This window comes from Rattus norvegicus, chromosome 2 (genome assembly GCF_021556685.1).
Source record: "Rattus norvegicus strain SHRSP/BbbUtx chromosome 2, alternate assembly SHRSP_T2T, whole genome shotgun sequence".
NCBI classification, from domain to species: Eukaryota; Metazoa; Chordata; class Mammalia; order Rodentia; family Muridae; genus Rattus; species Rattus norvegicus.
This window is the reverse complement of record NC_141535.1, coordinates 144,116,021-144,139,918: the sequence shown is the minus strand read 5'-3', so window position 1 is coordinate 144,139,918 and position 23,898 is coordinate 144,116,021. Positions and strand designations below refer to the sequence as shown.

The 23,898-nt window shown below is 40.7% G+C and overlaps 1 protein-coding gene across 1 annotated transcript; it reads right to left on the bottom strand.

Annotated features, from left to right (window-relative positions):
• Window positions 1-3,535: 3,535 nt before the first annotated feature.
• Window positions 3,536-20,592, bottom strand: Selenot (selenoprotein T). Its single transcript, NM_001014253.3, has 6 exons — window positions 20,389-20,592; window positions 11,456-11,566; window positions 10,920-11,046; window positions 8,946-9,033; window positions 6,393-6,546; window positions 3,536-6,008 (listed from the first exon to the last, which is right to left on the bottom strand). The coding sequence occupies exons 1-5, from the start codon at window positions 20,523-20,525 to the stop codon at window positions 6,422-6,424; spliced, it is 588 nt and encodes a 195-aa protein (NP_001014275.2). The 5' UTR covers window positions 20,526-20,592; the 3' UTR covers window positions 3,536-6,008; window positions 6,393-6,421.
• Window positions 20,593-23,898: the final 3,306 nt, after the last annotated feature.

The window sequence follows — 23,898 nt, the reverse complement described above, 5'->3', positions numbered from 1 at the left end:
CAAGAGAAACACATGGCTACCAGCAGAACCTGTCAGGGGCCATCTCTGAAAGGTTTAGGCTAAGGCTAGCAGGGTAGCCTTCTAAGATGCTTGACCATGGACTGCAATGAATGAGCTCTTGGAGCTAAGGAGCAAGGAGATGTCCCAGGATTCTTTTTTTTTAATTTTATGTATGAGAACACTGCAGCGGTCTTCAGACACACCAGAAGAGGCATCAGATCCCACTACAGATGGTTGTGAGCCACCATGTGGTTGCTGGGAATTGAACTCAGGACCTCTGGGAGAGCAGTCAGTGCTCTTAACTGCTGAGACATCTGTCCACAGTCCCTCAGGATTGATTCTTGCTATTGATATGCCTTCCCTGTCATTATTAAATTAATATAACAGTCTCTGGGCATTAGCCTACCCTATTGGGCAGATTTTCTGCAGATCAATGAAGATGTACTTTCTTGTAGTAATGCTATATAGACAAATAGATTTAATTCCTAATGATGAGTCTATAAGAATTTATACTAGTAATTAGGCCCTTTATAAAAAGGTCTGCTATTAGAGTCCTCTGTAGTATGAATATTATAATTAGGATTCTGCAAATCTTCATGTGTCATGGGCTAACTGCACTGAATAGAAAGCAGACAGATTCACAATTTAGAATACATCCCTTTAGGCAGTAAAACCATTAACTAAAGGCCGTCAACTGGGAATGAACAGTTTTTTGTTAGGTGTAAGAACAGAAGGTAAAATATTGGCTGGGTTTATACAAAACTAAATGCTAACTTAGACATAAGAATTAATTTTAGACTCTCAATGAACCAACCTGTAGAACAAGTGACAAATAATGTCTAGTTAGATAACCAGTATTAATGGAAACACATGTAAACATGTTATAACTCCTTATTCAACTTAAGATTTGAATTTTTTTGAACTTCTTGTCAACTTTTAAAAAAGGACGCTTGGGATACCATGTGATCTATTCTCCTAAGACATATGGATTGAGGCATTACAGAGAAGAGAAGCTAACAGATAATGACAAAGAGAGAGTTAAGTAGATAGGAAAACTGAAGAGGAGAGTAGAAGCAAAACAGAAGCAGAGAGGCAGAATATAGCAGAATAAATAGAGCTGAGGTGAGAGAAGTAGGACAGAAGAGAACACAGACCAGAGAGAACACAGCAGAGAGCAGCAGGCAGACTGCTTCTTACAGGATTTCTCTTAACAGCAGGTTTCTTCACACTGATAAGGACAGGGCTTTCTCATACTCAACAGAAAAGTAGATGCCTTTTTCTCTATGCAATAAAGGTTGAAGCTTAGTTTCCATCCAGAATGAGTGAGCTCTGTTTGCACTGGCACCTGCTCAATGAAACCTGATCATGGAGGCTTTTGCTCTATCCATTAAAAAAAATGCACATATATGCACATATGTATGTGTATATATATATATGCATATAATAGGTGTGCATTAAGTATATAAGTTGATGAGACAAATGGATAGACCCAACAGGAATATATGAAGGTATATGAGTACGTGTGTATGAATGTGTGTATGACTGTGTTTATGCAATATTTGCTTGTGTAAAAGTCTTTATGCGAGCATGACTCTCTTCTGGTTCAACAAGAGTTGCTCCAAGCCTCCCTCTTGCCTGGCCAGTGAAAAGGGCTTCTGGGCAAGAGGAGGACTAGCAACTAACCCTTAATCCCCTGCTGGATTTTTATTTTTCACTATTTTTTTTAAAGATTTAATGCATATAAGTATATTGTAGTTGCCTTCTGACACACCTGAAGAGGAGATCAGATCCCATTACAGATTGTAAGCCAACATGTGGTTGCTGAGAATTGAACTCAGGACCCCTGGAAGAGCAGTCGGTGCTCTTGCTAGTTCATATCCTCACTGTTTAACAATAGGGTGTTAATTTGCCTTCTGGCCTCTGAGTAACTTAAGAGTCAGGACAGGTAAATGTTATCATATTAAGGAACTTATACTCTTCCAAGACCAGGTCTTGCAGTCCCCTCACCCCCCCATGCCAAAGCTCCACCCCATTGGCTGCCTCAGGGCTTAAGCTCACCTGTCAGTGTATCAAAGTCCACACCACCTTCCTAGCCCTTCTCACTCCTCCTCTCCCTAAACTCCCTCCAGCTCCTTCTCTCCCCTAACTACTCATTCAGATTCTCTGCACTTCTCACTATCCTCTCGCTCCCCTGCCTCCTCTCTGCTTTTCTCATCATGTTTTCTCTAGTCACTATCCCTTGATATTCTCCCCACTATGGAAGATATAGTCCTGGCTGTGTTCAATCTACTTAACTCCTTTCTGCTCTAGACTATTCCAGATGCCTCTGGCTGCTCTCTTGTTTATATCTACAGTAAAAACCTTTCCCTAAACTGTACTATGGAGCAGTCAAGTTGTCAGTTTATACACTTTTAAAATGATCCATAAAAAAAAAATGAATCCATTCTATTTTTATCTTTCAAATATTAGTGTTTCTAATTTTATCTTTCAAAAATTAGTTTAAAATATTATTTTTACAGGAAAGGATATGCTGCAGCCACAAAATATCAATTGGGGTAACCCTTTTAGAAAAACACCTCTCCTGTTATTGTTTATTTGAGTTACTATTTTACCAAAGACTTAAGTGTTTCTGAGGGGATAAAAAGCAAATTTTCCAGTTCTTCTTCTGGGCCCAATAATGACTCTAGAGTACAATTCTGCTCAGTGTAGCTTGAACTGACGATCGATGTTATCTTGAATCTTACTAAGAAATGCAAATGATTGGGCTGTTTCAGAATCTCCAGAGATAAGCAGCTGGCATCTGTCCTGGTAATGCTTAGGCAGAAACTGAAAGGGTAGTGTGGGGAAGACACTGCAGGCAGCACAATGCTTTTACTTTGCTCAAGCTTAATAAATGCAAAACAGAATCCACCCTGCTAGCTTTGGTATAGAATGCAAGGCTTCTGGTCTTCACACAGCATCTGAAACTACTTTGTGTTTTTCTGAGATAGTTTTAAAGCTGGACCTGATTGTTTATTCTGTTAAGTAAATATTTACTGATTTCCACTATTCTCAAAGAGGGGTGCGGGGAGACAGGGTATGTCCCATTTCTGGGAAAGTTAAGTATTGGTTTAATTAAAAACAAAGAAAGTGACCTTTATTTTCTTCTAAGATTAATTTACTTGCTGGTCAAGACAGGAAAGGTGGTATTTTTCTCTTTAGATTTAGGTAGGTACTACATACATTTCTCAGGAAAACTTAAAGTTGAGAGTGAAAGATGGGACAATGTATGCTATTCTTTTATGTTCCAGACAACAAATTACAATGTAGTCGATGGCTCAGGACTGTACCTGCAAATTATTGAGGAAAACAACTTTACGGTGTAAAACTGGTAAGAATTAGAGTCAGATATGGGAGTTAAAAAAGAAAAACCTGGCTGGCTTAAGAAGCCCTTAGAAAGCAGACATCGTTGGATGATAGCTGTTAAAATGCAGGATTGCCTGAACATACTTACTACATAAAGTCACTAGTACAGAATTAGTCTCACAAAGCAGGGTTCCTTTCACATTGGCTTATTTATTTTCACAATGCCACAGAGAAGTCCCAAATCTTTACAATTCTTTACCTGCTTCTCATTTTTTAAAAAAGAAAAGCCCTAGAATATCAAATCATGTTTAAAAAATTTTTAACTGAATTATTTAAGTTATGACAATGATAGAACGTGCCAAGTCAATCAAAATTCCAAACTATTAAACCTTTGAAGTAAGAATGAACCATGACTGATCTCACCCCATTTCACAGCTCTTCAGGCTGAGCAACCATCACTAATGCTAGTCTACAGCCAAAGTCACTCATATCTGACACGCTGAGGGTTAAAGCCATGTTTTACCAATGTTTTAACTGTGCAAAAACCTTCCACAATGGCAACTGTGCTGAACACTCCAGTACAGTAGCCAGCCTGTTGATACGTCCTCGGCCTTCTGGTTAATAGAGCATAGACATGTTGTAATTATACAGTTTATAAGCAATTAATACATTTTGAAATGTTAGTAATATAATAGTTATAAATAGTTTACCTTCTCCTTTTCCTTATATATTTTTATATTCATGCATCTCATTTATCTGTCTAGTAGACTATTACATTCTGGATTTAAATATGACTAAGCATAAAATAAAAGAGATGAGTGTGAATGTCTAAGCCAGTAAAAGCTATTAACTTAGAGACAAACTCAACCCTAAGGCAAACATGGACAAAGTTGGATTTGACATTGGGTTCTTCATAGTTTGACCTGTCAAGTACACATGAACATCCATGGCTCAAATTATGAATGTCTATGTGCCATAAAGCTAACTGCATCACACATGGAATGTCCATTACTTGAAGAAAGGCCCCTCTGATGTTAAACTCTGCAAGGTGTGGAGTCTGAAGTGGTAGGCAACCATATTAGCAAGGTTTTAAGACTTAGTCAATATATACATATATATGGAACTTCGGTTAAATTACAATGTCTATCACCAAAAGAACCTAGGCTAGCAGTGCTATAATCCTGACCAAAAGGGTAATATTCCATCTGTTTTCTTCTGTTAATCACTGGACTAACTTCCTGCTATCCGAGGACCACAGTAGATTCCACTTTAGGCTGTAAGAGGCATTGCCTGAGTGCACTCAGTGTACGTCCAGGAGTCAAGCTGTTCTCAACATCTAAGAGTCAGGTGGCATCAACACCATCACCCCCTGCATCTCCTTCCCGTGGGCTCCTAACTCCCACTCACAGGTCCAGGCTATGTTTGGTTCTTCCACCTAACGTCTTTCTGTTGCCACAGCTGCTATGTAACTGCTATTCAAAATTATTCTCTATTTCTGCAAAATCATTCTTACTGTCTTTATCAACCCTAAGTTTCTTTTTAGAACTCTGGAACAATATGAAAACATTAAAAATATTTTTAATTTTGTCTTTCAAATACAATAAAATTCTGATATATGATGTTAAGATAATTCAATTACTAGACAAATGATCTCCGTTTACATAATACATACTTTGTAAAGAGGTTTCACTGAATTGTTCTTTAGTGAGGTGAGTTTCAACTGTTCTAAAAACAGTAAATTAGCTCATTACTTATGTGTGAATCTAAAGTATGTCCTTTATGAGATTATCTGTAAGTCAAAAACAAAAAAATTAGGCAGATGGTTATTAAAAATAATGCTAACAGATACACTGAACAATAAACTTTTTCATTTAACATCTCCTCAGTTTTTCTAAAATTAGTTTAGTATAAAGGGCCCGTTAATTAATTTATTAGATTGGTCAAGACAATTTGAACAATAGGATTTTTAAAGCAGTTGGTTTTGCTGTTCTTGATAATCTCTCTCTCTCCCCCACCCCTCTCTCTCTCACACACACACACACACACATACACACACACACACACACACACACACTCACTCACACATACATATATATCACACTTACTAGGCAACACACACACAACTTGGTAGAGTATTTTGGACATTGGATTTTCTCCCATAATCCTGTATAATTTTTACTGTTCACAATCTGCAGTGTTTTTAAAACTATGTATTAAACATGGCCAATTAGAGCTATCTGAGAAACTCTTAAAAATTATTTGGGAACTTCAGGTGTTGCCCCATGAAAGCTGATGCTTAACTATTAAAAAAAATGAAAATTCATATAAAAACACAACCGACTTAACACACATGTTGAAAAAAACTCAAGTTGCAACTCAATTCTGTACTTTCTTAAACATGACCAAGAAAAGAATTACAAGTAGTAATGCCATGTCAAGAAGAAACTATTAACAGTGGGCTCGGGGAAGCTACACAGTATCACTGCACTGCATGTGTGTGCAGAGTTCAGCACGTGCCAGCATGGAAAACTGTCTTGCACTGAGGTTTTCCAAGAGGTACAACGAGCCTGCCAAGAAACATCTGGTCTGTACTAACAGCTTGCTGTCTTCAGTACAGGCCTTCATAATGTCAGTCACGCTGCTCTTGCAAAATCCCTTAGTGTCTGAAACAAACAGAGAAAAATATCGTATTTCAATAGTCACTCTTAGACAAACTATTGGGAAGCTAACCCACTGATCAAAAAGGAGTAGAGAATGCCACTACTAAGCAAAAGCTAACCCATCTTTACATTTTCACATTTGCCCAATCTTAAATATGTTAAAAATAGTACAGATGCCTAGGAACTTAGTACTTGAAAGTAAGGAGAAGCTATGTATCTATAAACCATAATAAAACACATCAATTCTGCTACTAGGAGGTCAGAGTTTCAAAGACATCTTTATGTTTCATTTTAAATTGGAAACTGACTAGTAGATAGCATATCCTAGCATTTGTGGTAAGATTAATGGGAACCAATAAATAGATACTACATTTTAAACCTACTTACAAAAGAGTTTTCAGTGCTGATAGGTAGGGCTATGATCGATGATGTGGGATTGAATCCATATGCACATTGAGTTTCATTTCATTGTCAAGAATTTGAACAAGTTGTTGCATGGATGGAAGATGTCCAGATTCCAGCTTAGACCATACCGGTACATCTACAAAATAAATAACCAAACCCCCAAACCCACCCCAAAAACACATTAAAGATGCTTCCACAGTAGACATCGACCCCACAAATATTTATTGACTTGCATATACAATTAGCGATACAAAAGTATACGGTTTCTTCCTCTTAGGCGTTTTTTGCTGCAGCAAAAAAACCAAGGGCATTACAAGTCACCACAAAACAACACTCAGGATTAAAACCCGACTGCTACAATGCTATGAGGAGCATCAGCTAAACTAGAGCTATAACGAAAAAGATAAGTCACTGAGGTAAAGGTTGGAAGTTGAAAGGAGCACAGACCTGCACAGGATGTACAAGGGAGTTGTTCAAGAGAGACTGAAGAGGAATAGACATTTAGATTGGGATAAAAAAAAGAAAGACTGCATACAACCAACCAAGAAGGAAACATTTTTCCTAAGGAATAGTGCTTGTCACATTCAACTTGCACAGCAACCTGAGGGCAGCGCTAGGAACACATTTTAAAATTGGGCATAGTTGTGTTCAAATAAAACTATTAGACAGACGACAGGACTACGGGATCAAATCAGATTTTGCAGAACCTTTGCTCACACTGAATACATTGGCATTATATTGAAAAAGAACTTACTTAAGGAGTCTAGACACTCAAGTGTAACAAGGAAAGCTTCATTACAAAGGTCACTGTGGCCAGCAATGATGGCACACACCTGAAAGAAGTGCTAGGAGGATCATGAGTTTTACATCAACCTGGGCCATTCATTACAGAACTAGAGAACAGATTTCTGTGAAATTTTCCTTGACAAAACTCCAATGTTGTGTTATAATCACAGAAATTTGAATTTCAAGTATTATTTTCATCAATTAAAAAATGGCCAGGATTGGTAGTATATGCCCTTAATCCCAGCACTCAGAAGGCAGAGGCAGGTAGATCTCTGTGAATTTGAAGCCAGCCTAGTCTACAAAGCTAATTCCAAGACACAGAGAAACCCTGTCTTAAAAAACAAAAAGCAGAAAAGGTAAAAGTTATGGTCAAAGGTCTTTTTGTCAACCTACTATTCAGAGACCATGTGAGGCCATGCGACATGGACCGGGGCAGGGGGCAGCAGTGAAGATAGGAGAAGCCGATCTAAGCAATGTAGGACAAAGAATTTAGTGAGTTTGGAAATCCCTTCACTATGGAATGGAGGTGAAATTAGATAGACAAATGATGAGACAACTGAACAAACCCCAGACAACCACAGCAGCAGAGGGGAACCTGAGGGAGCTGAGAGCTTGATTGGAAGCTGGTTGTTTAAGAGTCCCAGGTAAGAAAATATCATCCTGAGTGAGGTACCCAATCACAGAAAAACACACATGGTATGCATTCACTGATTAGTGGCTACTAGCCCAAATGCTTGAATTACCCTAGATGCACAGAACACATGAAACTCAAGAAGGATGACCAAAATGTGAATGCTTCACTCCTTCTTTAAAAGGGGAACAAGAATACCCTTGGGAGGGGATAGGGAGGCAAAGTTTAGAACAGAGGCAGAAGGAACACCCATTCAGAGCCTGCCCCACATGTGACCCATACATATACAGCCACCAAACTAGATGAGATGGATGAAGCAAAGCAGTGCAGGCTGACAGGAACTGGATGTAGATCTCTCCTGAGAGACACAGTCAGAATACGGCAAATACATAGGTGAATGCCAGCAGCAAACCACTGAACTGAGAAGGGGCCCCCGTTGAAGGAATCAGAGAAAGGACTGAAAGAGCTTGAAGGGGCTCGAGACCCCATATGTACAACAATGCCAAGCAACCAGAGCTTCCAGGGACTAAGCCACTACCCAAAGATTATACATGGACTGACCCTGGACTCTGACCTCATAGGTAGCAATGAATATCCTAGTAAGAGCACCAGTGGAAGGGGAAGCCCTTGGTCCTGCCAAGACTGAACCCCCAGTGAACGTGATTGTTGGGGGTAGGGCAATGGGGGAGGATGGGGAGGGGAACACCCATACAGAAGGGGAGGGGGAGGGGTTAGGGGGATGTTGGCCTGGAAACTGGGAAAGAGAATAACAATTGAAATGTAAATAAGAAATACCCAAGTTAATAAAGATGGAGGGAAAAAAAAAAAAGAGTCCCAGGTAAAGAGTCAAAATAGGTGTAGAGTATCCTAATGAAGGCACTCAAGAATCATTAAACAGCTTTTACTTTAAAGCCATGGAATAGAGAATATAGCCAGAGAGTTAGCACATGGAAGCTAACTAATCCAGGAACCCTAAAACCTCAAGTAGCAGTAAAAATTCTTCAATTTATAATCATATCAACTCTTTTATATGAGTATCAAAGAATTTCTCATGAAAACTAAAAGGCCTACTGTTGTTAAACATGTGAAATATCAAATGCATGCTACTCAGAACTTACCATTTAAAGTTATCTCAAATGCACCTGTTGACATACACTGGTTCTCAATCATGTTGCTCAAGAAGAAGACCATCATACATGCATAAACCTAGAAGTCAAATAGCACAATACAACTTAGTTTGTTTTGATACACAGTTTCAACCTTAGTTTAACAGTACTTTAATATACTTTAAGTGTCCATATAAAACTATCTTACAGGTTTAGATATAATCTACACATCAAGAAATACTCACAGCTCTTTACCTGTGAAAGAACCAAGACACGACATTCATATCATATACAGATCTTCTAAAACATCTCAATAACTGAAGTTCAGTAGAAATGCCAGCTTCATGAGCTTTACCAACTTCACATGTACAGTGTCCACATTCACAAGAGCACAGGCATGCGATCACCAACAACTCTGTCTATTGCATACGACCTACTTACAGTCTTCAAAACCATTTTAAAACCATCTGTAGGTTTAGAGTGCCCCAGCATACAGAAGTACATGCATTCAACTTTCAAAGGCAAAAACTACCCTTTTCAAATGAGAGCGGAGGCACTCACTGTGCTTTAATTTAGTGAACTTACTGGACTAAACATGGGATATGGTGAAGATGTAGAAGTCTGTAAGAGAAAGGGCTTGCCTGCCTATTCTTTTTGAGCTAGGCAGTAGTTGATGTCACTGCTTTTTATAAGAACACAGAGGGCACTGTCATAAACTCTCTCTAACTGTCTTGGCTCTTCCATGGCTAACAAGGAATAGCAAGTCTGTCTACAGAAGCCAACACAGCAAGCACAGCGTGCTGAAGATACACAAGTAAGCGCAGCAAGAAGACTAGGAAGCACTCAGCTGCAAACCCACAGCTGCCTAACAACAGGGTAGAGATATACTTCTCCTAGAGACACTAAGGATGCTTATGTTAACAACGCCTTTTCTAGGAGAATCATATAGGAATCTGTTTACGATATTTAGACTTGAACTAAAAGGCAAAGCTAGAGCACTCCCCAGAGAACCTTGCTTTATAAAATTAGACCCATTTCCAATAAGGGAAAATGACTCAGAGGAAAAAGATTCTAAGTAAAAAGATAAGACTAATGAGGAGATTACAGGCTGCAGCCACGCAGGTACTCAGTGTGCCCACTTGGCTGAATAACTAAGAAAAGCCAGCACTGAGAAAGGCATAACTTCTCCTTTCTCTTTCTCTATCCTAAGCATGTCCTCCTTAACACTTTGGACTTTCCATCAATATTTTGGGCTTTCTTACTCTTTCCCTAAAGCTTCCCTCCCTAGCATAAATATGGTTGCTGACCGATCATGGGTCTGACCTCCACACCAGCTTAAATGACCTGGCTTTTCCTCCTCTCCTCCAGCCAGCTGCTGAGTTTTTACAGCTTCTTTCTCTTTTGAATGCTAAATGTCCCCATGCTTTAATAAAAGATGATCTAAAACTGTGTGCTACAAAATTCTACAGATGAAAAACATAACATACAATCCCCAACTGTATCCATATTGATTCTTTGCAACAGCTTGTCAATAGCCCTCCATGAACAGAAAAGTCGAAGAGTAAATCCTGAGTTTCGATAACAAACTAATGAGAGCATGCACCATTAACACTATATTACTTGGTAGAAAAGGCTGCATCACATAAGAATGCTCTCCTAGATATGATTTGATCTAAGTTATAGTCAAACTCCAGCAACAAATAGGTGTGTGCCTAGGTCTTCTAGAGAAACTAAAGGGTTATACAAATGTCCTGCAAGGTATTCAGCATTCACTATGCAAACTGAACCCAAGGCAGTGAAGGAAGGGCTTCCCCAGAGACAGAAAATGGTGCAAGTTACAACGCATGGCAGGTCAATCACTAACAGTGACAAAATAATCACAACAACCATACATGGACACACATACACCACACTCTCCCCTTCCTCCCCACACAGAGTCAGAGTCACAACAACCTTAAAAGGCCCACAGTCACCAAAGCCACATACCTTATTTTCTTGGCCCCACTGCCAGATGCTAGGAGCTTGCATGCCGAAAAAAGCAAAAGGATCTTTGCCAACAATTATTAAGCCTATTAATACTAGTTTGAAGACTGACAGGAAAGATGCTATGTGTCTATCAAAAGAAAAGAAACAAATTAATCAGAAACTACAATTTCTTATCTATCTTGAAATAGTTAAAGCTTATGAAAAGACATTTTCTGGATATAAAATCTAAGTTATAATTATATTACATTTAGTATCACTGGTTTTTCTAGGAATTGTGAGAGGCCTGGGGTGTGGCTCAGTGGTAAGATCCATGCTCAGATAACAGCTTGGGTTCAATCTTAGCCTAATTCCCAACATAGATTACACAAGGAAATAGATTTTTAAAAGTCTTCATCCCATGTGTTATTTACAAAGTAGTATTCTCTGTATATTATTATAAGCAAACAAGAAATTACAAGAACCAGCAAAGGTGACTGAACCCATTTACAAAGCTTGTAAGTTCAAACACTATACTCAAGTTACTGAAATTCACTCACCTATAAATTGGTTGAGGGAGATAATTCTCCCCCTCAATGCGGATGTCTGGATACCGCTGGCTAATAACCCGCATGTACTCCTCAAACACCCGCCTGTACCCTCAGGATACACTGCCAAGAAAAAAAAATGTTTCCATTAAGTGTTCTGAATGTATCTAGACTTAAAATCTAAGAATTATTATCAGATTAAATTTTTTCTCTGAATTCTTTAAAATTAATGACTAAACTTAAACAACGGATATATGGCAGGCTTTGTTTCTTCTCCCATTTTATACATTTTGTATGTTTATGTCCCCAACAAATCAACCAGTTATGACAGTATACTTCATAGCTTTGTGTTAGGCAATAACACTAATTTATATATGCATGCATATTGAACCCTCACAACAACTGATCCTCCATAAAGACTACAGAAAATAATGACTAAAATATAAGTGGCAGAGACCGTTTAGAACTGCTTACACAGTGCCCTGGATGTACATTTAAGGAGTTCTCAAAGTGACTCAGAACAAAAAAGCAGCAGGGCCTGTGAGAGACCAATTAGGGAATCTAAAAATCCAAGGTCTCCCTCAGAGGTTTCTGATTCACATCTCCATTTCCCCAACAGAATGTATATATTTTTCTCTTCTCAGTCCTACTGAAAGATTCTGAATAGCCTCCAAAGATTTTGGTATTAAATGTTACTTAATAGAGAATAACTTTAAAAAAAAAATCCACAATTTATTTCTAGAGAAACTCCAAGCTATCCTCTGGTAGACATGCATTTCTGGACCATGAGCAATGATGGATCTCCTGTAAGTAGGACCTAACCCTCTGCCATGCGGGCTACGAAATTGGGAATGGAGAGGACAGAAGAAACAGGTGGGGAGAAGTCAGATTTTTTTTTTTTTCCCTAACTGTAAAGGCCTGAGATTTTGCTTCTTCCCTCCCTCCTCTTCCCTTTCCCCAATCCCTTCCCCTTCTGTTCCTTCCTTTTTTCCTCCCCAGGTGCTAGGGGCAAACCCAGAGTCTTCCTGGTGATAGAAAAGCACTGCACTGAGCCACACCCTTAGCCTGCCCAAGTTTTACCCTGTAATTTGGAGGCAGTGAGTGGTAGGGACTTGTAACAGGTTTGGGTTTAGTATAAGTAGGTATATGGTCACAATGACCAATCTAGCAGGGAAGAGAGAAGTAAAATAGGTGATACCCAGTCAGGCAACTAAACTGTAGAGTTGGAAAAGCACGGGGTCTTTTGGAACAGCATGGTCAAGAGACATTTCTAGACTTCCTAAGTCTAAACTTCCTAACTTTCTAACTTCCTAAGTTAGAAATTCTCCCCAAATATACTGTCGATGACGCCTAGGCCCATCCATAACTGTTCATCAGTGCTCCCAGAGCCGACTGCATACTGCAGTAACATGAGGACTGACATAGGTTCAATTCGTCTAAAGGACTATGAATTTGTCAATCAGTTTTAACATGTTTTCAGATAGAAGTATTTAGTCTACTGTAAAATGTCAGAGAAACTTTTCAAGTCTACTTATTCTCAAATAAACCTTCCTAATCCTAAATTTACACTCTTCCCCAAAACACTACTACAGCCAACAAATGGTCCATTTCTTGTCACATCTCATTTGTTCTCAAGTAAGAAACCTTTGATTTGCTTAACTCTGTTCCTAAATCAACTATATCACACACAAATACAAAAACCTTTCTCATAAAAGTCATGCTGGTCCACAACCCTACCCCAACCCCAAGCCAACTATTAAGTGTTCTGGTTATTCCATTTGGCTCATGATAAGTCTCCCAACGGGCTCGTTAAAGTGTAGTCTGAATCAGCTTAAGAACTGCCAGCAGGGAACCTTGCCTCAGTTGTCACACAGCTCAGGAGTCTTCAGCACAGCAGCCAGCTGTCCCTGACGCCACATTGACGTCACATGCTTGCTTTGACTGTTAGCAGTCTGGCTTGTACTGATTATTACATTAGTGCCTGTGAACTCACTGTTTTGTAAATACATGACCTTTTGAAGTAGATTATTTCCAAAGGGTAGTAAGTTCAGAACCTGAACTGGATCAAAAATAAATCTGGTCAAGATAATTCAGCAGGCAAAGTGCTTGCTGCTAACCCTGAGCCACATGGCACAGGTGCCTCGACAAGAGCAAACATGTGAACACTGCACTAAATAAAAATTTTAAAAGTTAAGCTAAAAGCACACTGTACAAATGACCTTTTAACTACAGACAAGAAGACAGACACAAGTACAGCTACCACCTTCAAATCTTATTTCTCTCTTGACTTCCCACAAACCTGATCAAAGAAGCAGGCCCTAGAACAAAGCAAGCCTGTGAGGTTTTCCCTTCCCTGCTTTAGACTTGAGGAGACTCAGAAAGGGTAGGCTAACTTGTTCATGGTCACAGGGCAGAGCATGATTAGAGACCAAGTTATGCAAGCTCATCAACAAACATATCTGTCCAATTTCCTCAAAGGTCAATAAAGCCAAGGACTTTCCAATAGGACAGATGCACATAACAAAAATGTAATGGGCCAGTGAGATGGCTCAGTGGGTAAATAGCACTTCCCACAAAAGTCTTGAAGGCCTGTGTTCAATCCCTACAGCCCGTGCTGAAGGATAGCCAACTCTCTAAGGTTGTTCTTTTGACCTCCACACATGCATTGGAGCCCCACGTGTGGGCTGATGGACGAAGTCAGGAAATATACTCTCTCCAACTATCAACAGTGCGAGACCATTAACTTTCTTTGACACGGTATTCACTCTGGTCTAGTTATAATATTTGTACTATCCAACTCTCTCTGCATTTTGAAGATAACCATGTAAAAGTGACAGAGTATGTACAAAAGTGATTATCCCTATTACAAGAAAAATATCAACAGTACTTTAAATGATTACAGTTCTTAGTCTCCTGAAGGAGTTTACAATCTAATTTGAGAGACAAATACACTGCAATCTCTGGAGAACAATTATAAGGTAACACACAAGGAAGCCCATGATTCAGTGCATAAACAAACGTGTTAAAGTGAAAATATAGCTGTAATTTCACTGTTATGTGTAACCGACTACCATTCTTTTCTTAGGACATAAACTATCTAACTTCTATCCTTTTTCAAAAGCCATCTCTATGCTCTCCTCTTTATCAGCAATAATAAACACGGACTCACGTACTGAACATTAAGGCTGATTGAGCAGTAGAGTCACGACATGAAGGTAACTCCACAGACATCCAACCACCTTCCAAATGAACTGGTCAAAGAAGGAGACCTCCACATAAGGGAGAGCCTGCCTGTGAGCGCCACAGATGCTAGGTTTAACACAAGTTCTGTGGCGTCTGAGAGCAAATGCTGTGGTGCCAGGGCACAGAACAGTGGCAGAACACCCAGGTTTTGCTTTCATCCTGACAACAACCACTACAGGAATCTTTAACCTCAGTGACTCCTTGTCTTCTACCAGCCAGCATCACCAAAAACGTTAAACTACTACTATGCAGGGAAAGTACTGTGGTACAGAGCAGTTCCCCAGTCTTTTCCCTTTGGAGACAGGGTCTCACGGTAAGTTGCCTACACTGTCTTCAGACTTGCCTTCACACTGGGATGGTAGGTATGTGCCATCACAACCAGCCTGAAAATGCTTAAAACAGCTTTTAGTACACAGCCCCTATCAAATTCTAATTCAAAGTCTGAAACCACAGAAATTCACATCAATGGAACATACTCAATACTAACAATGACTGTGACTAATGCAAGATCTGGAAGAAAAAACTGTGAGGGAAACAGAAAGGTGAAAATTGAGGAAAATTATCTAACGTTTGCTTCTGGAAACTTCCTACTTGAAACTTCCCAGAGCTAAGACTTAAGAGAGACTGGATAGCTATCCTCACCTCTGCAAAGCGCCCCATCCCTAGGATTCTATAGCCCAACAGAGGGTTGTTTTGTAGGATTTATTCACTTATATGTATGAGTGTTCTGCTTGCATGCCAAGAGGACATGAGGTGCCATGATAGATGGCTAGGGGCCACCATGTGGTTGCTGAGAGGTGAACTCAGAACCTCTGGAAGAGCAGCCAGTGCTCTTAACCAGAGACATGTCTGCAGCCCCAGATGTTCAAAAAGAGAAACACTGGTGGGATTTAAGCAGTATATGTGCATCAGAGTATGGTGGGGAACAGGAAAAATAGTACCGGTACATTCCAGTGAGATCTGGAGGCTTGGTTCAGTGGCTTGGACATAGCATATCCCACAGAGAGCCACTTCTGAGCTCAGCAGAGGCCAGCCAGGTAATAACCTATGCGACCATCTCTACACTCTAGCAAAGGGTTAGGGGAGGGTCAGGGAGAAGTCTTAGGACCAACCGTGGCAGAGAACAACAAGTAACACCCGCTTTAGTTTTTATAACAGACAGAAATCTACCACCAGCAATACTTCAACATCTTTCTAACAAGTAAGCCTTCATAGCAAAGACTGTTCTCTTAAAAAAAAGGGGGGGGCGGGGGAGGAAACCAAGTCTGCAGTCGTGGCTTTGACTTCAGCACTTTAGAGCAGAAGCAGAGACAGGTGAATCTCTGTGAGCTCAAGGCCAGCCTGATCTACAGAGGCAAGTTCCCAGGACAGCCAGGGATAGACCGTGAGACCCTGACCTGCACTGGAGAGAGAGCTCAGAGAGCACACACCATGTTCGTCATTCCACAGCTCAGTGTCTAGACAGTCCTCACCTCCTGCCTTGTCTCTCCTTCACTGTATCCCTGAAGTCCTCAGGGGAATTCGGTGGCAGGCCTTGTCTAGATCTAATACAAAATGGCACAGCATTTGCACACCCTATGTATACCTTCCTGTACACATGAATGTAGATTACTTTAATACTCAGCACAATGGACTAGTTAGCTGTGCATTCTGTTTGGAGAATGCTGGTACAGTGCAATACCACCTCCCCTGCGGCCCCCACCATCTGATGCCACCGTAAAGGTATTTTCAGAGATTGGTTAAATCCATAGATGTGGATCCCACAGATGCAGAAGGTTAACTATACGTCAACACTTCAAGCTGCTAAATTGCCTGCCTCTTAAAGATCCCTCTAACCTCTGTGTATGTCCACCACTATGTTTGGTTCCAAGTTTTATCACCTCTCAATTGGACAACTCTTAAAAAACTCTTCCCTTCTAAATATATTCCCTTCCATTCTTGTCTCTGGAATACCTTTTCTACAATAAAACTAGCTGGCTTTTCTGATCCTAGTTGAAACCTCAAGGGTATAGTCTACTCCTTCTTTAAAGTCAATAACAGCCTTGGGCTTCTCGTACAAAGTATATTTTCCTACCATAAGGCCACTGTCTACAAAGCCCCATGGAAACAAATCTCATTACTAGATCTCTGTTCAAGAGCAGAGGAACGACTCAGTTTTGAAAACACTTTCCAAGCAAGCAAAAGTGCCTGAGTTCAATCCCTAACACTAACAACAAAAAACCCAGGAATGATGTGTGTGCTAGGTCTCAAGTTTGATTGCTTGTCTCATAAGATGAGGCTCCTGAAGACCTGAAGAAAAGTGACAAGCTCTCCTCCATCCCTCCTTCCCTCCCCTACTTCTCCCTGCTTCCCCTCCTCCAAAAAGGGAACTTTCTTGATCCCAGACTGGGACTCTCCCTATCATTAAAACTCTCCCTTATAGCTCTCTTAATAGAATTGCAATTTTATGTGATAGTTTGGTTTTGCCTATAAAAACCACAAAAGCATGGATTTAATTCTGGGCAACACATAAAAATTAGAGTAGGCACAGAAATATTAAAGTATGCAGATTATCAAGTGTCAATTCACTAATATGATTTATAATGTCTCCACTTCAGCATTTGGCTCATCTTGATCAGTTATTAATCAGTTTTGGTTTTATTTAAATCAATTTTGGTCTTTAAAAACATTTTAAAATTATGTGTATTTGTAAAGAAGGGGTATATGCAGCTGCCTATAGAAATCAGAGACATCAGACATCACTGGAGGTGGTTACTGGAAGTTAAAAATTGCTGACATGGAAGCTGAGAACTTGGGCGGCAAGCGCTCAACTGCTTAGCATTTCCTTAAGGCGCTCAAGTACGTGGTCAGCTTCTTTCTACTCTTCTATGAAAGCAAAGGCTGAGACAGCATACATTTAAATAAAAATCTATTTTCCTAATGCCAGCTTCAGTTATCGGAAAAAATGCAGGCAGGAGCTACGTATCCTAAAATTATAGCCATAAATAATTAAATTGCTAATTTGAAAATTCAGCATATTCTAACGGTTTTAAAAGGTTAACTTCAAGTGGAAAAAAAAAGGTTAACTTCATAAAATCTACTATTCTCAGTAATTCAATTATTTAATGCTCAAGGGAGTATTAACTGTAAAGAGTAAGAGTAACCTCTTTAAACTGTAGCAAATGCACATCTGAGAAGATTGTTAAATCACATGTTCTTAGAGAAAATAAAGGCCTACTGTGCCTATGGGCAGCTTCCAGAATACATCATTGATTCATATAAGTCAGAGGAAGGTAAGTGAGACAGAACTTTAGGCCAAGGTCTGACTAGAGAACTTCCCTTTTAACATTCAGTATTTAAACATCAAAATACTCAGTATGAAATCAATAACACCAAAAGAATCTAATTCTACTGCTCAATCAACTAACACAGTAAACCAAGGGCTCAGATACAGAGAACAAAATGGTGCCATTTTTGGAAGTTTCCTGGTGGCCCAGTCTGGTATACTGTGATGGTTTTTATATGCTTAGCCCAGGGAATGGCACTATCCGAAAGTGTGGCCTTGTTGGAGTAGGTGTATCACTGTGGGTGTGGGCTTTAAGACCCTCATCCTTGATGCCTAGAATTATTCTCCTAGCAGCCTTCAGATGAAGATATAGAATTCTCAGCTCCTCCTGTACTATGACTGCCTGGATGTTGCCATGCTCCTGCCTTGCTGATAATAGACTGAACCTCTGAACCGTAAGCTAGCCCCAATTAAATGCTGTCCTTATAAGAGTTGCCTTGGTCATGGTGTCTTGTTCACAGCAGTAAAACCCTAAGACAGGCACTGACACAGCAGATACTGAAGGATCAGTTGGTGGAAAGGCACGAGAACACAGAACCTGGTCATAAGCTTCATCTCTTTCACATTCAATTCCATTATGAATTGTGTTGCTATTTTGTGCTATTAGCAACTGCAAAAGTGCCCAGAAGGCAGGTATGCTGAGCTATGACAAATTTAAGAAAAAGTACTTACAATAATTATAAAACACAAAACTCATGGAAATAAACTTCTTTAGAACTGTTAAGCTGATAAAAAAAAGAAAAACAAAAATCCTGAGTTTTACAGCACTGAAATTGCAAACTTGTTTTTTTTTCATGTGTTTATGTTCAACTGTATCAGTTTCTTCTCCCTTCCCAAACTTTTGAGTCAGAACCAGAAGCCTAGTATTCACTTTATTATGAAGATTTATCTCAAGGAAATTGCAATAAGCTAAATTTAACAACTAGGTGTGGTATTATAATAAAGATATTTCTGGTATATATATATTTTGAAATATCAAAGGGCTTAGAATGACAGCAAAACAAACATTTGACATTTTAAACAATGCTGTACCTAAAGTACAAAGAAATGCTAAACATCAAAAGTTCGACTAAAGCAATTAAGGTCTTTTAAAAGTTTAGTATTAATGACAGCTTGCTGTTCCTTCTATTTGGGTTTTGTCATGACAAAACTGACATGACATGACATGTTTTTTGAGACAAAGACTGGGGTAGCTCAGGTTGGCTTTGACTTAGGTAGTCCGAGATAATCTTGAATATTTGATCCTTTTGACTCCACTGAGATTTCAGGTGTCACCTTAAGGAAAATGCATAGTAAAACTATAACAAGAGTCTAAATACAGAGAGACTTGGAAATTGGACCTGAGTTCAATCGCAAACATGATGGGGAAAAAAAAGTCTTTTAAAACCTGGTAAAATTCCAACCAACACATGGTCAGCTAGTAAAATATCTACCACTTTCTTAAGTATGAGGGACTGTAGGTGTTGGTCAATGGAACAGCTGAGATTTGTCATGTAATAAATACCACCATATACTGAAGGTCCCAGTGAAGTCACCAATTTTTCACTCCAAAATTAACCTTGCCGTCTTATTTTCTGATTCTCTGGTTTAAATGCCACAAATTTGATTTTTTTTTTATTTTAAATGTTTGCTTCTTCAGTGATGAAGCAAAATGATTGAGTAAAAGCAAGACTGGTACAGGTTTTAAAAAGTCGGCGTTAAATGAATTCTGCACAATAACAACACTGAAAAGCATACAGATTCTGAAAAGAATTATTAATCTGACATCCCATCCTGAAAAAAGATCTTTTGAGGTTTCACTTTCTCCAGCCTTTTGATTTTTTTTTTTTTTTTTTGAATCGGAGCTTTTTAAAAGCTGCCTCAACCCCTGCTGCCTTAATAAAATGGATCCCTGTCCTACTTTTAATGTTCAACCAATCAACAGCAAAGTCGATTACTAACACATCGAAAACTGACGGGCTCCCTTCCTTTTTCTATGAATAAACAAGACCTTTAAAGGGGGAAAGCTGTCCGGGAAGCGTGCCGGTGCCGCGGAAACCTAGCGGAGCTGCGGTTTCTAGGAGCGGCGGGCTCCACCTCGCGTCCTCGCAGTGCTGCCGCCCGGCCCGTTTCGGCCGCCGGCGCACAGCGATGAGGAACCCCGCCTGAGAAAGGCCGGCCACTCCACGCCAGCACTCCAGAGAGAGCCGAGGCCCGGGGCCAGCGCCCCAAGGGAAGCGGAGGCCCGCCGAAGCGTCCGGACCCCGAGCCGCCCGTGTGGAAGGAGCCGGCTTCGCGCTCTCAGCCAAGCAAGCAGCAACCACCTAGGCCGCGAAGCCGGGGCCTCGGGTAGCGCACAGCCCGGACCCGGCGGCCGGGGGTCGACGCGCGTACTCACCAAATCTGAAACTTGAGCAGCGGCCCCGTGGCGTACTGCATCTTTAATCTCTTGCTGGGCACGCCGCCCAGGTTGGCAGAGGCCTCGCTGCGGACCACCGCCGACGCCGCCACCAGCAGAAGCAGCAAGAGCCTCATCTTAATTGAGACAGCCGCTCCGGCCGCCTTCAGACCGAGACTGCAGCCCAAAACCTAGCCACGAACTGCTCCCCACTGCGCAGGCGCGCTCCGCCAAGGTCGGCGAGGGAAGCCGAAATGCGCCTGCGCAGCCGGCGTCTGCGCCCATTCTGGGAAGGAGAGCTGGTCTGTTTCTCTACTTCATCCACCACCATCTTGGATGTATGCAAACACTGACAGGATACCAGGGAGAAAGGGAGAAGTTTTGGTGGTGAGATATAAAAGGGGCCCGTAGTTGTTGCTCTTGGCAGATATGAATTCTACATCCCTCTTTTTGTTTTTAAAGACATTCTCATATAGCCCAGACTGAAGCCAACTATAGCCTTGAGTGCCTGATTCTCCTGCCTCCATTTCCTAAATTTTAGGATTGCAGGCCTGCTTCGATGTGATGCAGGCAGCACCACATCGTTGATCAATTATTCATACATGATAGATATGGACTGTACTAATTACTGAGCTATGTTCCCTAGCTCTTTTACATCCAAGGGAACGCCCACATGTGTTCAATGGCATTCCTTTCCTCTTACGATATTTATCTTCTCTAAAAGAATTTGTAAAACAAATTTTGTTTCCGGCAAGATGTTTACACCCGCTCCAGATTGCATCTTGATCATCATAGACAATTGGTCTCATTTTGGGATAATAGCAGTTTGTCCTACAAGATTCCTGTTCCTTCTGATGTTGGCCCTTATCATAAAGATGTTTATTGCTTAGACGTGTCCCTCCTGGACTCCAAGGTGTTAGTATTTTGTCTAAGCTCCACCCCCACAGCTACCTGGGAACAGCCAGGTATGCTCCTCCCCACAGTCGCCTGGCCACAGCCAGCTGTGCCTGACTCTATAAAAGGGGCTGCTTGCCCCCTCCTCATTCTCTCTTGCTCTTTGTTCTTCACTTCTCCGCTCTCTGGGTGTCCTGGAAGAAGGCATCTGAACCAGGCTGGCCTTGAACTCACAGAGATTCACCTGCCTCTTCCTCCTGAGTGCATGGTTATAGGCATATCCACTAAGCTTAGCTTTAAATTTTTATACTTATTTAGTGTGGGTGTGTGGTGTGTACTTATGTGCACTGGGCAAGTGTGGAGGTCAGATGGCAAACCTGTTGGGTTGGTTCTCTTCTCCCACCATATGACTTCTGAGAATTACATGCATATTGTCAGGTTTGACAGCAGGCTTGACCCCCTGAGCCATCACTCACCAGCCTGAGACCCAGCACTCAGCTTTTCATGCAGATGCTGAAGATCCAAAGTCAGATCCTGATACTTGTGTGGCCAGCACTTTATCAGCAAAGCCATCTCTCTGAACCCCATTTTCTTATTTTGGTGCTGATGTTTAAATATTAAAGTTTGTTCGTTTGGGCTCACTATGTGGTCCTTAGCTATCCTAGAACCCTCTATGTAGACCAAGCTAGCCTCAAGCCAACAGAGATCTGCCTGTCTCTGCCTCCTAAGTGGTGGGATTAAATGCCTGGACCACCATGCTCAGGTAATATTGCTTTTACAGCAGTTTGAGAGTCATATCAAACTGAACATAAGAACAGAGCATACATACTTCCCATGCACCCCCATCACAGACTTTAGATGAACCATCTCTTGGGACTTATGAATACTATTTTTCTTTGGGGGGGGCAGGGGGGAGGGGCAGCAGAGATCAGTTAAGGGTTTTTCTATAAGTGCGTGTGTGAATGTATGTTGACATGTATGCTTTTTACTGTTTCTTGTCAGAATCCCGATGCCATAAAGAGATCCCTCACTTCATGATTTCATTGAATACTAGTTACCCCCCCCCAAACTTTCCATCTCCAAATACTTTTCTATTAGAGATTGAATTTCAACACCAAATAGTGAGGCAACGCATTCAACCCACAACACATCAAACATAAAGGTCTTCCACCAACTTGAATTTACACGCTCTTATGTGGAAGTAATGAGTGGCATTGCTTCCGTCCTGTGGCCTCCTTGGTCCACTCACAGATATATGTGGAACCAACCATTCTGTGCATCTGACATCTCATTACATTTATTGAAATAGCTGGACAAACAGATAGTGATAAAAGCAATACTGAAAGAGAAGGAATTATGCACATGTAAAGCAGAAAACACAGGGCATCAGATGCACCATAGGGCTGCTGATGGGTCCCAGGGTAAACAAAGAACAGTCACATGATATGAAATTCTGTAAAAAAAAAAATTTTTTTTAAAGTTAGATACGTGTAAGAAATGAAGTCCAAAATAAACTAAGTTGGAACTATATTTATAACCGGTTATGAACCCAAAAAAAGCCTGTAAGATTAAAAAAAACCCAAAAACTTCAACTATAAGTCAAGGATTCTCCAAAGAGCGAATAATATGTCTACAAAACAGACTTTAAAGTATGTATGATGGACATGGAAGTAGGAAGGCCGACTGCAGATCTTCACATACCCTCTGCTCCTTTAAGTCAAAACCCCAGTTTTGCAGCAGAACTTCTGCTGCAGACTACCTTCCTCTTGGGCACTCATCTCCAGTGGATCACCCATATCTTCTCCTCCAAACGTCCTTCCCTTAACTCCTTGTTTGTCCCAGCACCCAACTCTGGCAGAAAATCAATAGGCCCCTCCTGCCAGTGAAGCAGGTAACTTAACTGCAGATCTTCACCTCTCCCTCCATTCTTCCAAGCCCAAGCCTCAAGTCTCAGCCCAGCTCTGTAGCAGATTTCTACTGTGGCCTCTTCTCACTCGATGCTCCCATGAGACTAACTAAGCAGGTGGTGCAGGAACATCCTGATTTCCTCACTTGTGGGAAGCCTTTCCACCACCCCCAGCACATCTCCATTCCTAAGTCTGAGGTTCCAATACCAAGAAACACATTTTACCTGGGAATCCCCAGTGCTCATACTGATGAAGACACCAGAAGATTTTTCTACAGGCAACATTAGCCACCACAGTCTCCCAAGAATCAGAGGTGAAAAGAGGAAACAAGAAACAAAACACCCATCCAACAAAGATAAGATCAAATATCACTGAGAAATTACAATTTTCCCAGTCCCAGATGCCCAGACACCAGTGTGAAAACACAATAAAGAACAGCCAGGACAATGTTCCCACTAGAGCCCAGCAAACCTACCACAATAGATCCTGAATATTCCAACACAGCTGAAGCACAAGCAGAAGACCTTAAAATAAGCCTTATGAATATGCTAGAGGTGTTTAAAGAAGAAATAAATAAGTCCCCTAACGAAATCTGTGAAACACAAGCAAGCAGCAGAATAAATGAAATAAAACCGTTGAAAACCTGAAAATGAAAATAGAATAAACAAAAAGCCCAACCTGAGGGAAATCTGGAAATAAAATTTTAGGA